The sequence below is a fragment of the Hemiscyllium ocellatum genome, chromosome 47 (assembly GCF_020745735.1).
Source record: "Hemiscyllium ocellatum isolate sHemOce1 chromosome 47, sHemOce1.pat.X.cur, whole genome shotgun sequence".
Classification (NCBI taxonomy): Eukaryota; Metazoa; Chordata; class Chondrichthyes; order Orectolobiformes; family Hemiscylliidae; genus Hemiscyllium; species Hemiscyllium ocellatum.
This window is the reverse complement of record NC_083447.1, coordinates 7,935,962-7,949,034: the sequence shown is the minus strand read 5'-3', so window position 1 is coordinate 7,949,034 and position 13,073 is coordinate 7,935,962. Positions and strand designations below refer to the sequence as shown.

Below are 13,073 nucleotides of genomic sequence, written 5' to 3'. Positions count from 1 at the left end.
CTGTCCCTGACTCACGTCAGATATCAGAGCTCACTGCTCTATAAAGGGCTCCAGACACATGATTAGAATATTCATTCCCAGCTTGTGTATAACACTGGCAGTGATGATCATGTATTGCCCATTAATTACTCAGTGGGGTACTCCCATAAGGCAGTTTAACCACATCACTCTGGGGTCTATAGACACACAAGTAAGGACAGCAGAGTCCCTGTCTGAAGGACATTAATTGTCCAATTGCAATTCTTAATCCACAGTGGCTCAGTGTTAGCACTGCTGCCTCACAGGGACCCAGATTCGATTCCAGCCTCAGGTGACTGTCTGTGTGGAGTTTGCACATTCTCCCCGCGTCTGGGTGGGTTTCCTCCAGGTGCTCTGGTTTCCTCCCACAGTCCAGGGGGAATATGCAGGTTAGGGTGAATTGGCCATGCTAAATTGCCCCATAGTGTCTAGGGATAGGCAGGTTAGGGTGAATTGGCCATGGGAAATTGCCCATATTGTTCAGGGATGTGTAGGTTAGGTGCATTAGTCAGGGGTAAATGTAGAGTAATAGGGTAGGGGAAGGGGTTGGGTGGGTTACTCTTGGAGCGTTGGTGTACACTTGTTGGGCCGAAGGGCCGGTTTCCGCACTGTGGGAATTCTGTGATTCAATCTTGTGAACTAACGGTCACCATTTGACTAGTTTTATTGAATTATATTTTTCCAGGGTGGGACTCGAACTCAGAGCAATGCAGGCATTGGGTACAAGTCTGCCATTACACTCTGCGATTCAGAAGGTTAATGATTGGTTACTGGAGGCGCTGAGGTGGATACTGGCTTCTTGGTCGTGGACAACAGAACTTCCAGCATCTCCGGCTCCCCCCACCTGCTCAGGTTTGTTTTAGTTGACGTGGAGGTTGGGTAAGGAGGAGGGGGGGGGGGTGTTGGTGATGTTCTACCCTCCAGAAAGGTTATCAGAGGACGGTGGGCTGTCTCACCACCATCGAAGCATCTTCCTATTCCTGGAGAGCGGGGGAGGGGGAGGAGGCCGAGATGTGGTCAGATCATGGCGGAGTAGGCTGCGGGGGCTTGAATAGCTTACTCCTGCTCCCAGTCCATCTCTCACCCTCTGATGAGTCCACCACATCCCTGCCCCTCGCACGGACGACGGTCGTCAGACATGGCCCTACTCAACTCTAATGAGATCCTACAAGCTCTCGGCTTCAGGAAGTGTAGCCAAGGAGATGGGAGTTGCCAATGACTCCTTTCCTCCAATCCTAAAGGCCTTGCGTCTTGGGCAATTGGGTTGCCCGTCCCAGGAACATGCTTTGCAATTCTTACCTCCCCCCCCCACCAAAAATCCCCTCCCAGGCGGCGCTCTCCTTCCCCCTCCTCCCACCCCCGCTGGGGCAGTGGTGCAGGCCGTTTCCGAGTGGGCCGATGAGAGAGAGGAATGGGATCTCAGGGCGGTACCACTGGGCAGCAGGTAGACGCCAGCAAACGGCACCCCACTATCCACAGGAGGAGGAGTCCTTTCATTGCTCCCATTGGCTTCAGGACCTGAAAGAAAACATGGAGGTTTGGACAAAGTTAACGCCATCTTGGAAAAGCACCAATGGGTTTACATTCGACTATCCAGCAGGAAACAGCCCATCCCTTTCAGAAAGACAGGATGTCCCAAAGCATTTCACAGTCAATGAAGTACAATTCGAGGAGTAGAGCCATAGACTCATAGAGATGTACAGCACGGAAACAGACCCTTCGGTCCAACCTATCCATGCCGACCAAATATCCTAAGCTAATCTAGTCCCATTTGCCTGCATATCCCTCCAAACCCTTCCTATTCATATACCCATCCAGATGCCTTTTAAATGTTGTAATTGTACCAGCCTCCACCACTTCCTCTGGCAGCTCATTCCATACACGTACCACCCTCTGTGTGAAAATGTTGCCCCTTCTGTCCCTTTTATATCTTCCCCCCTCACCCTAAACCCTCTAGTTCTGGACTCCCCCACCCCAGGGAAAAGACCTTGTCTATTTATCCTATCCATGCCCCTCATAATTTTATAAACCTCTATAAGGTCACCCCTCAGTCTCCGACGCTCCAGGGAAAACAGCCCCAGCCTGTTCAGCCTCTCCCTGTAGCTCAAACCCTCCAACCCTGGCAACATCCTTGTAAATCTTTTCTGAACCCTTTCAAGTTTCACAACATTTTTCCGATAGGAAGGAGACCAGAATTGCACACAATATTCCAACTTGAAGAGCAGTGTCAATGTAGTAGCTAATACATGCACAGGAAGATCCCACAAACAGTAATGCAATAATGACCGGAACATCTGTTTTTCACTGATATTGGGCCACCAAGGAGACCATCCCAGCTGTTCTTGGGAAATTTATGATTAACTGAGAGGGTGGACAGGGCCCTGCTTTAAAGTTTCGCGTGAGACTCCACCGTCGACAGGGCAGCACTCCCTCAGTACTGTAGCAGGAGACGTGGGATTGAGAACATGTCCAAAACTCTGTCATGAGTCTTGAACTCTCAATGTTTCGATTCTGCCTGTTCCAGGATTTTGACCCAGACACACTGATGGTGAGTGGAGGGGAATGTGCAGGGGGTGGTGTTCCCATGTACCTGCTGTCCCTTGTAGATGGAAGTGGTCGTGGGTTTGCAAGCGTGTGTCTAAGGATCTTTGGAGAATTTCTGCGGTGCATCTTGTAGATAGTACACACCGCTGCTAGTGAATGATGGATGGAGGGGATTATTTTTAGATTAGATTAGATTCCCTACAGGCCCTTTGGCCCAACAAGTCCACACCGACCCGCCGAAGCGCAACCCACCCATATCCCTATATTTACCCCTTAACTAACACTATGGGCAATTTAGCATGGCCCATTCACCTGACCCGCACATCTCTGTGACTGTGGGAGGAAACCGGAGCACCCGGAGGAAACCCACGCAGACACAGGGAGAACGTGCAGACTCCACACAGTCAATCGCCTGAGGCGGTGGATGTGGATGTGGTGCCTATTAAGCGGGGGCTGCTTTGTCCTGGATGGTGTTGAGTTTCTTGAGTATTGTTGGAGCTGCCCCCATCCAGGGGCAAGTGGGGAGTATTCCCTCACACTCCTGACTGGTAGGTGGTGGGACAGGCGGGTCAGAGTAAGTCTCCTTGGTGACTGATGTTCGAGATGTGACCGTGTGATTGGATGCCTCAGGCCTGTCTGGGCATGGTAAGGGAGCGGCCAATCATTCGGGACCTTACCCCGGCAAACAGCACGAGATACCGAAGAACAGGAACCACCAGCGGCGACTCTGAGACTGGGGCAGTGAACACACAGCGCCTCTGTAAGAGAGGATACAACAAAACAACACATCACCCCATCTCAAACTGCACAATCGACAGTGACAGAAACACAGCTAACCCCGTGCTGGCCTTGTCCTGGGAGTGTTTGATGGGGACAGCATAGAGGGAGATTTACTCTGTATCTAACCCAATGCTGTCCCTGTCCTGGGAGTGTTTGATGGGGACAGTGTAGAGGGAGCTTTACTCTGTATCTAACCCCGTGCTGGCCCTGTGCTGGGAGTGTTTGATGGGGACAGCATAGAGGGAGATTTACTCTGTATCTAACCCAATGCTGTCCCTGTCTTGGGAGTGTTTGATGGGGACAGTGTAGAGGAAGCTTTACTCTGCATCCAACCCTGTGCTGTCCCTGTCCTGGGAGTGTTTGATGGGAGAACAGTGTAGATGGAGCTTTACTCTTCCTTTATCTGCCCTCTGTAATGACCGAGCGGGTGTTCAGTTCAGGGGGTAATTACCAGTCCTCCTACCAGCGAGACCCATATCCTGTTGGGAGTTGGAAACATTATTTAAAGTTTGCAAGTCGACAGACTGGTTGCTTAAGAGAGTAATTTCCCAACATGTGCCTCAACATCATCAAAGGTGTTTTTATAAATTAGCTCATGGGACGTGGGTGTCTCTGGCTGGGCCCAGCATTTATTGGCCCGTCCCTAGTTGCCCCTTGAGAAGGTGAGGGTGAGCTGCCTTCTTGAACCGCTGCAGGCCATGTGCTGTGGGTTGACCCACAATGCCCTGAGGGAGGGAATTCCGGGATTCTGACCCAGCGACACTGAAGGAACGGCGATATATTTCCAAGTCAGGATGGTGAGTGGAGGGGAACTTGGAGGGGGTGGTGTTCCCATGTATCTGCTGCCCCTTGGTCCTTCTAGATGGTAGTGGCCGTGGGTTTGGAAGGTGCTGTCTGAGGGGGAGCTCAGTGGTCATTGGCGATGAGGGGTGGGATATCATACAGTCCTGTTACAGATTGCACAGGGAGCGCCCTCCCACCCACAGAGGGTGGCTGCTGGGCCTCAGGTTAACATCGACCCGAAAAGACAGCTCCCCTGACAGGTCAGCACGCCCCCCCACCCCCACCCCCACAGTAACCCTGGGATTGACACATCAACATGTTCCAATCCTGGGGGTGGGGATTGTCGAGTCGAACTGAATCACTGGCCACTCTGTCTGTGTGGGAAGTGTTCGGTTCCTCTCTCTCTCTCTCTCTCTCTCTCTCTCTGAGTTCTGGTACACCCACTGGGCTTATGAAGGTGCTGTCTGGGGATCTTTGGTGAATTTCTGCACCGATGGTACACACTGCTGCGACTGGGTGTCGCTGGTGGAGGGAGTGGATGTTTGTGGGTGGGGATCTAGCCAGGAATACGTTGCCGACAAGTGGCATTCTGGGACATTGATCACTGCGTTTGTCACCCAGCACGGAAACAGACCCTTCGGCCCAACCAGTCAATGCCGACCATAATCCCAAACTCAACTAGGGCCCACCTGCCTGCTCCTGGCCCATATCCCTCCAAACGTTTCATATGCATGTACTTATCCAAATATCTTTTAAATGTTGTAATTGGACCAGCCTCCATCACTTCCTCTGGAAGCTTATCCCACACACGGACCACCCCCTGTGTGAAAAAGTTGCCTCTCGTGTCCCTTTTAAATCTTTCGCCTCTCACCTTCAACCTCTGCCCCCTCATCTCAACTCCCCCACCCTTAGGAAAAGACACTTGCCATTCCCTTTATCTATACCCCTCATGGTTTTATAAACCTCGACAAGGTCACCCCCTCAACCTCCTACACTCCGGTGAAAAAAGTCCCTGCCTACCCAGCATCTCCCTAAAGCTCAAACCCTCCCATCCCCGGCTACATCTTGGGAAATCTCTTCTGAACCCCCACCACCCCCCCTGGTTTAATGTCCTTCCTCTAACAGGACGACCACAACTGGACACAGTACTCCAGATAAGGCCTCACCAAAGTCCTGTACAACCTCAACATGATGTCCCAACTCCAGCTCTTGTGGTGGTGTCCCTGCCTCTGACCCGGGTTCACATCCCACCAGCTGCAGTGGGACCACATAACCACATCATGTTGTGGTTGTATAAGACTCTGGTGCGGCCGCATCTGGAGTATTGTGTGCAGTTTTGGTCGCCATACTATAGGAAGGATGTGGAGGCACTGGAACGGGTGCAGAGGAGGTTTACCAGGATGTTGCCTGGTATGGTAGGAAGATCATATGAGGAAAGGCTGAGGCACTTGGGGCTGTTTTCATTGGAGAAAAGAAGGTTTAGGGGTGACTTGATAGAGGTGTACAAGATGATTAGGGGTTTAGATAGGGTTGACCATGAGAACCTTTTTCCACGTGTGGAGTCAGCTATTACGAGGGGGCATAGCTTTAAATTAAGGGGAGGTAGGTATAGGACAGACATTAGGGGTAGATTCTTTATTCAGCGGGTCGTGAGTTCATGGAATGCCCTGCCAGTAGCAGTGGTGGACTCTCCCTCTTTATGGGCATTTAAACGGGCATTGGATAGGCATATGGAGGATAGTGGGCTAGTGTAGGTTAGGTGGGCTTGGATCAGCACAACATCAAGGGCCGAAGGGCCTGTACCGTGCTGTGTTTTTCTATGTTCTATCACAACATTCTGTTACGGGTTGGCTATCCGGCCCGGCGCTTGCACGGAACATTCTGGAAGCCTCTGTATCGTTGTTTCAGTTTTGCAGACCGAGGCTGCTCCTGGGTCCCAGGTACTGACCTCCCACAGACTGTCCAGTTCGGGACAGAACGGGAAACACCGCAGCTCAAGGTGCGCTGAATCTGTCAAAAAAAAACCCCAGAAACAAATGGGTGAGTTTAGTCAACAGGGTCTTAGCTCAGATTTATCATCGTGTCAGCGCTCCCTATTGGCTCACAAAGCTCATTTCCCTCTACCACTCAGAAACCACCCTGATTGGTAAACAATTTGATCACTCTACACCACCCCCTGACCCACTTTAATGTTTTTTCACCCATCTCTGTCATCCCCCAGACAGACACACACCCTCACCTCCCCCAAAGCCCCACCTCCCGAAGCAGCCAATCAGCTTCCTTGCCCTTCGGAAGAAAGGTACCTGCATTTAAATAGCGCTTGTCACATCCTGAAGTCGCCGCCCCCCCCCCTCCCCCAGATGAGAGGCAGTGACTCACGGTCGCCGTCACTCTGCAAACGGCAAGGAGCTGTCTCCGGTGTGTTTGGTGGTTTTGGCTCAGGATTGGGGAGGCCATTGGGAAGATTCATTCCCCCCCTCCCCATCCCCGCGCCCCCCAACCCCCTCCCAAACTTTATAAACAGCGGCGCTCCTTAAGATTCCTGACACACATCCCAGTCAAAAAGTGTGAGGCTGGAAAAGCACAGCAGCAGGTGAGGAGCAGGAGAATTGACGTTTCGGGCAAAAGCTCTTTATCAGGAATGTGGGAGGGGTAACTCCCTCATCCTTGATGAAGGGATTATGCTTGAAACGTCGACTCTCCTGCTCCTCAGACGCTGCCTGACCTGCTGTGCTTTTCCAGCACCACTCTAATCTTGACTCTGATCTCCAACATCTGCAATCCTCACTGTCTCCTGACACACATCCCACACTATCTGTCCTTCCAGTGAAAATAACATCAGATTCCTTAACATCGAGCGGGGAAGGTACTGTTCCTCACTCCCCAGTTGTCCCAACTGTGTGTTTTGTCTCTGGAAAGACATTTGCATCTGAATCTATTAACCTGAGGCACTGGGATGTTGTGGGGAATGTGTTATTGAAAGATCCAACAGATGTTCAATGCTGCTCATTAATATTTCCAAATATTACACTCAATGTCAACACTCATGCTAACATATTGCATGATTTTTCCTCAGGGAACCAAGTCTTTATAGAACCCCTACAGTGTGGCCATTCGGCCCAACAAGTCCACACCGACCTTCAGAAGAATAACCCACCCAGACCCATTCCCTGACCCTATTACTCTCCATTTATCTCTGACTAATGCAACTGACCTACACATCCCTGGACCCTATGGGGCGATTTAGCATGGCCTGTTCACCCTAACCTGCACATCTTTGGACTGCAGGAAAAACCCATACAGATACAAGGAGAACCTTAGGACAGTCAGTATGAACTTGTTGGGTCACACAGTGGCTTAGTGGTTAGAACTGCTGCCTCACAGTGCCAGGGACCTGGGTTCAATTCCAGCCGCTGACAACTGCCTGTGTGGAGTTACCTCCCACAGTCCAAAGGTGCGCAGGTTAGGGTGAATTGTTGAGTGAAAAGTGAGGTCTGGAGATCAGAGCTGAAAATGTGTTGCTGGTTAAAGCACAGCAGGTCAGGCAGCATCCAAGGAGCAGGAAATTCGACGTCGAATTTCCTGGACCCAGGGTGGATTGTTGATGCTAAATTGCCCCATAGTGTTGGGTGCATTAGTCAGAGGTGGGTCACTCTTCGAAGGGTCAGTGTGGACTTGTTGGGCCGAAGGGCCTGTTTCCATACTATAGAGAATCTAATCTAAAATGGCCACGCTGTAGGGATTCTAATTGTAAAAATATGCAAACTCCACACAGATAGTTGCCCGAGGCTGGGATCGAACCCAGGTCCCTGGCACTGTGAGACAGCAATGCTAACCACTGAGCCACCCTTTAGTCTTTAGGTGTTATGGTACCATGATCCTGTCACTGGACTAGCAATGCAGTTACCCAGGCCAATGCTGTAGGGACATGGGTTCGATCCCCATCAGGGTGATAAAAACTCAGGATAGGCTGGGAATCTTTTCCCCTGAGCGTAGGAGACTGAGGGGTGACCTTATAAAACTCTATAAAAATCATCCATGAGAGACATGGATAAGGTAGCTAGCCAATAGCCTTTCCCCATGGTCTAAGACTAAATGGCATAGGTTAAAGGTGAAGGAGGGGGGGGTTCAGAGGGGTAATTTCTTTCACACAGAGGGTGGTGAGTGTCTGGAACATGCTGGCAGAGGTAATGGTGGAGGAGAGTACAAGTTAAGAAACATTCAGACAGGTGGATGGATGGGATAAGTATGGAGGGAGAGGGAAATGGGATCAGCTTAAATTGTGAAAACTGGGCAGGGAGGACAGGTTGGGCCGAAGGGCCTGTTTCTGTGCTGTACAGCTCTCTGGCTCCATGACACCAAAAGCTAGCCCTGACGGGGAGCATCTAACCCTTACAATAAAACCAAACAAAAAAGGATACAGGGAATCGGAAGGAGGATTTGCTGGAGAAACTCAGCAGCATCTGCAGAGAGAGAAAGCAGACTTAACGTTTCAAGTCCTTCTTCAGAACATAGAACATAGAAAAATACAGCGCAGTACAGGCCCTTCGGCCCTCGATGTTGTGCCAACCCAAGCCCACCTAACCTACACTAGCCCACTATCCTCCATATGCCTATCCAATGCCCGTTTAAATGCCCATAAAGAGGGAGAGTCCGCCACTGCTACTGGCAGGGCATTCCATGAACTCACGACCCGCTGAGTAAAGAATCTACCCCTGACATCTGTCAGAGTCTTATACAACTGCAACATGACCTCAGGACTCCGGAACTCAATTCCTCTACCAATAAAAGCCAGTACACCATATGCCTTCTTCACAGCACTATTTACCTGGGTGGCAACTTTCAGAGATCTGTGTACATGGACACCAAGATCCCTCTGCTCATCCACACTACCAAGTATCCGACCATTAGCCCAGTACTCCATCTTCTTGTTACTCTTACCAAAGTGAATCACTTCACACTTACCTACATTGAATTCCATTTGCCACCTTTCTGCCCAGCTCTGCAGCTTATCTATATCCCGCTGTAACCTGCTACATCCTTCCTCACTGTGAACAACTCCACCGACTTTCGTATCATCCGCAAACTTGCTCAGAGCTGAAAATGTGTTGGTGGAAAAGCGCAGCAGATCAGGCAGCATCCAAGGAGCAGGAAATTCGACATTTCGGGCATAAGCCCTTCATCAGACTTATGTACTCTGATCTCCAGCATCTGCAGACCTCACTTTTTCCTCGCAAACTTGCTCACCCAACCTTCTAGCCCCTCCTCCAGGTCATTTATAAAAATGACAAACAGCAATGGTTAAGAACCTCATCTGGCTCATTTCAGGGAGGTGCCCTCTTTATCCTGGCCTGGCTCACAGCGATGGGGGTCGGACTTGTAATCGTGGCCTGAAATGGATCAAACTCAGCTCTAGGGGCAATGAAGTGGGGTAATAAATGCTGACCTCACCTTGCCCCAAATCTCATGAAAGATTAGATTACTTACAGTGTGGAAACAGGCCCTTCGGCCCAACAAGTCCACACCGGCCCGCCGAAGTGCAACCCACCCATACCCCTACATGTACCCCTTCATCTAACACTACGGGCAATTCAGCATGGCCAATTCACCTGACCCGCACATCTTTGGACTGTGGGAGGAAACCGGAGCACCCGGAGGAAACCCACGCAGACACGAGGAGAACGTGCAAACTCCACACAGTCAGTCGCCTGAGGCGGGAATTGAACCCCGGTCTCAGGCGCTGTGAGGCAGCAGTGAAGGAATTACTTCAAGTGCAACCCCACCCCCCCACCACGAGATACCAACAAACTAATGTTATTTCCAAAATACCGTGCAAGGACTGTAATGAACACTACATCGGACAAACAGGCAGGAAACTAGCCACCAGAGTACATGAACACCAACCAGCCACAAAATGACATTAATATCCTTACATACAGGACACCACTTCGACTGGCACAACACATCCATCCTAGGACAAGCCAAACAGAGACACACACAAGAATTCCTAGAAGTACGGCATCCCAACCAGAACTCTATCAACAAACACATCGACTTGGATCCCATTTACCACCCCTGAGAAAAAGAACAGGAAATGACATCACCGTAGGAAATGATATCACCACAGGAAATGGCATCATCAAACCAAGGAAACCCAAACATATAAATAGAAAGGGGGCTACACCACCAGTGCTTCATCCGGAGGCCCACTGAAGACGTTCCCTAGTGTGGTGACGAAACGTCTGAAAATGAACCTTCCAGCTTAGCGAGCAAACCTACATCCAGGGGGAAAATACACTCTAAGAGTTTTGTTCTCTGCTGTTACTGGCTATTATTAAAAGAGATAATTCCACCCTGAAAGACAATATTCTGTCCCAATCATAACACAACAGGTGACTCGACCGAACGATCAGACTCTAACACAACTCTCCGAGTCTATTGGGCTAACAGGGTTTCTGAGGAAGGGTCACTGGACCCGAAACATTAACTCTGCTTTCTCTCTGTGGGTGCTGCCAGATCTGCTGAGCTTTTCCAGCAATTTCTGTCTCCAGTTTCTGATCCTAAGCATCCGCAACTCTTCACTCAGCAAGAAATGTGTGTTCACATCCTCCCCACCTCTTCATCCCTCCATATCTCTCTGACCCCCTTCCTGTCCCGGGATGATTGAAAGCTCTCCGCTCCATCTCTTGCATGACGCCCCACCCCACCCCATCCCCGCCCCGAGTTCCCTTTCTTCCCCCCGGGTGGCCACACCATATGGGCGCCTGTGCCCCAGGCTCAGGAATTCCCTCCATGATTAGTCCCCTCCTCCTTTAAGACCCTCCCTAGTGATCCAATCCTCTGGGCAAGTTGTTGTAACATCTCCTGATGCAGCACCAAGGCGCTATGCAAATGCAAGTTTTGTTTTCCTGAATCATTGGCTCCAAGAGGGTGGTGGTGAGACATGGCATGGAGTGTAAGGTGTGAAGATCATGGAAAAAGGAATAATTCACTCATTTGCCTCCACCTCGCCACCCATGACATCGCAATGAAGCGCTGTCCCCTGACCTGCTCAATCATTACCCCTCAGATAGATCCCACCCTCGCTGGGCATGGGATCTTGCTGTGCTTTCTTGATTGTAACACTGACCGCCCTTCCGAAATACTTCCATCAAGTTGCAAAGTGTCCCGAGGGAGCCTAGGCGCTATATCAATGCAAGTCTTTCTACCTGCGCACAGCTGTTGCATGCCAGTCACAGAATTGTCAGGGAACCATGGATCAAAGGAGTTAAAGGACAGAGGGAGAAGATGGCACGGCGGGAGGGAGGTTTGTGGACGCTCAGTAAACATAAATCATGAATTATTTTTAGTCAAACTCAAACCATGGTCCCTGTCTGCTCACCTCCTGGCAAGTACAATATCACTATCTAGTGCCAGGAACACAACACTGCAGTCACAGAGCAACGAGAAATAACAGAGACAGAGAGAGACAGACAGACAAGAGAGCAGGGAGAGAGAGACAGACAGACAGACAGAGACAGACAGACAGAGACAGAGAGAGAGAGACAGACAGACGTGTGGCAGAGAGAGAGACACAGAGAGAGAAAGACAGAGCATGGAGAGAGACAGACAGACAGACAGAGAGAGAGACAGACAGACAGACGTGAGGCAGAGAGAGAGACAAGAGAGAGAAAGACAGAGCATGGAGAGAGAGAGAGAGAGAGACAGACAGAGAGAGAGACAGACAGACAGAGCAGGGAGAGAGAGACACACACAGATGTGGTGCAGAGAGAGAGACAGACAGACAGACAGAGAGACAGACAGACAGACAGCAAGACACACAGACGTGATGCAGAGAGAGTGAGAGAGAGACAGAACAAGGGGAGAGAGAGAAAGAGATACAGACAGGCAGAGCAGGGAGAGACACACACAGACGTGGTGTAGAGAGAGACAGAGACAGAGAGCAGGAAGAGAGAGAGAGACAGAGACAGATACACAGAAAGAGAGAGAAGGGAGAGACAGAGACAAAGAGAGACACACAAACACAGAGTTGGGGAGAGAGAGAAAGAAAGAGAGATAGAGATCGGGGGAGAGAAAGAAAGAACAGAGAGAGGGAGAGCGATGGTGTGTTAATGCTCATGGTCCGAATGTCAGGTTGCCTTTAAGAGACATGCCCATGATTGCATCATGTGACCTCACGGTATAAAGGGTAAAAAGTGAGGTCTGCAGATGCTGGAGATCAGAGCTGAAAATGTGTTGCTGGTTAAAGCGCAGCAGGTCAGGCAGCATCCAAGGAACAGGAAATTCGACGTTTCGGGCATAAGCCCTTCTTCAGGAATTCTTTAACCAGCAACACATTTTCAGCTCACGGTATAAAGGCCCAGGACTCTGTCTTCCCCCAGAGCCCTCCTGAAGCAGGACATGCCACTTTGCTGTAAACAGCAGCTGAAAGTGAGCCCAGACCCTTATGTACCTGAGGAATGTCATGTTTGTACATAATAGTTCATTGCAATAAACCTCTGTTGGATTCTACAAGATTACCCTATTCCCCAGCCAGTTCCTTCTGTTCCGAGGGATAACACAAACATTACTGATTGAATAGAACCAGTCTCACAGCAGGGGGGGGGCAAGAGGGTCAGAGAACGGGAAAGGAGGGAAGCAGGAAGTGGGATAATAGACAGGGCAGGAAGAAAGAGAGACAGAGTGAGGTCAGAGAGCAGGTAGAGAGAGACATATAAAGAAGCAGGAAATGAGAAAACGGAGAGAGCAGGAAGAGAGACATAATAGACAGAAGAGTCAGTGTGGACTGGTTGGACGGATAGATCTGTTTATGTGCTGTATAACTCTATGACTCTGGATGTAAGTTAGCTCACTGAGCTGGAAGGTTCGGTTTCAGATGTTTCGTCACCATGCTGGGTAACATCATCTGTGAGCCTCCGGTGAAGTGTTGGTGTTAGTGACCCTCTTTC

General features: G+C 50.2%; 1 protein-coding gene across 2 annotated transcripts in view; it reads right to left on the bottom strand.

Moving 5' to 3' along the window:
- Window positions 1–1,402: 1,402 nt before the first annotated feature.
- Window positions 1,403–13,073, bottom strand: part of LOC132836681 (serine/threonine-protein kinase MRCK beta) — a 47,683-nt gene continuing 36,012 nt past the window's right edge. For both annotated transcript variants that reach the window (XM_060856076.1, XM_060856077.1), the window contains 3 exons: window positions 6,074–6,135; window positions 3,240–3,320; window positions 1,403–1,536 (listed from right to left, as the gene is read on the bottom strand). In XM_060856076.1, coding sequence (XP_060712059.1) covers window positions 1,438–1,536; window positions 3,240–3,320; window positions 6,074–6,135 — 242 coding nt within the window. In that variant the 3' untranslated portion in view covers window positions 1,403–1,437. The remainder of the gene's footprint in view (window positions 1,537–3,239; window positions 3,321–6,073; window positions 6,136–13,073) is intronic.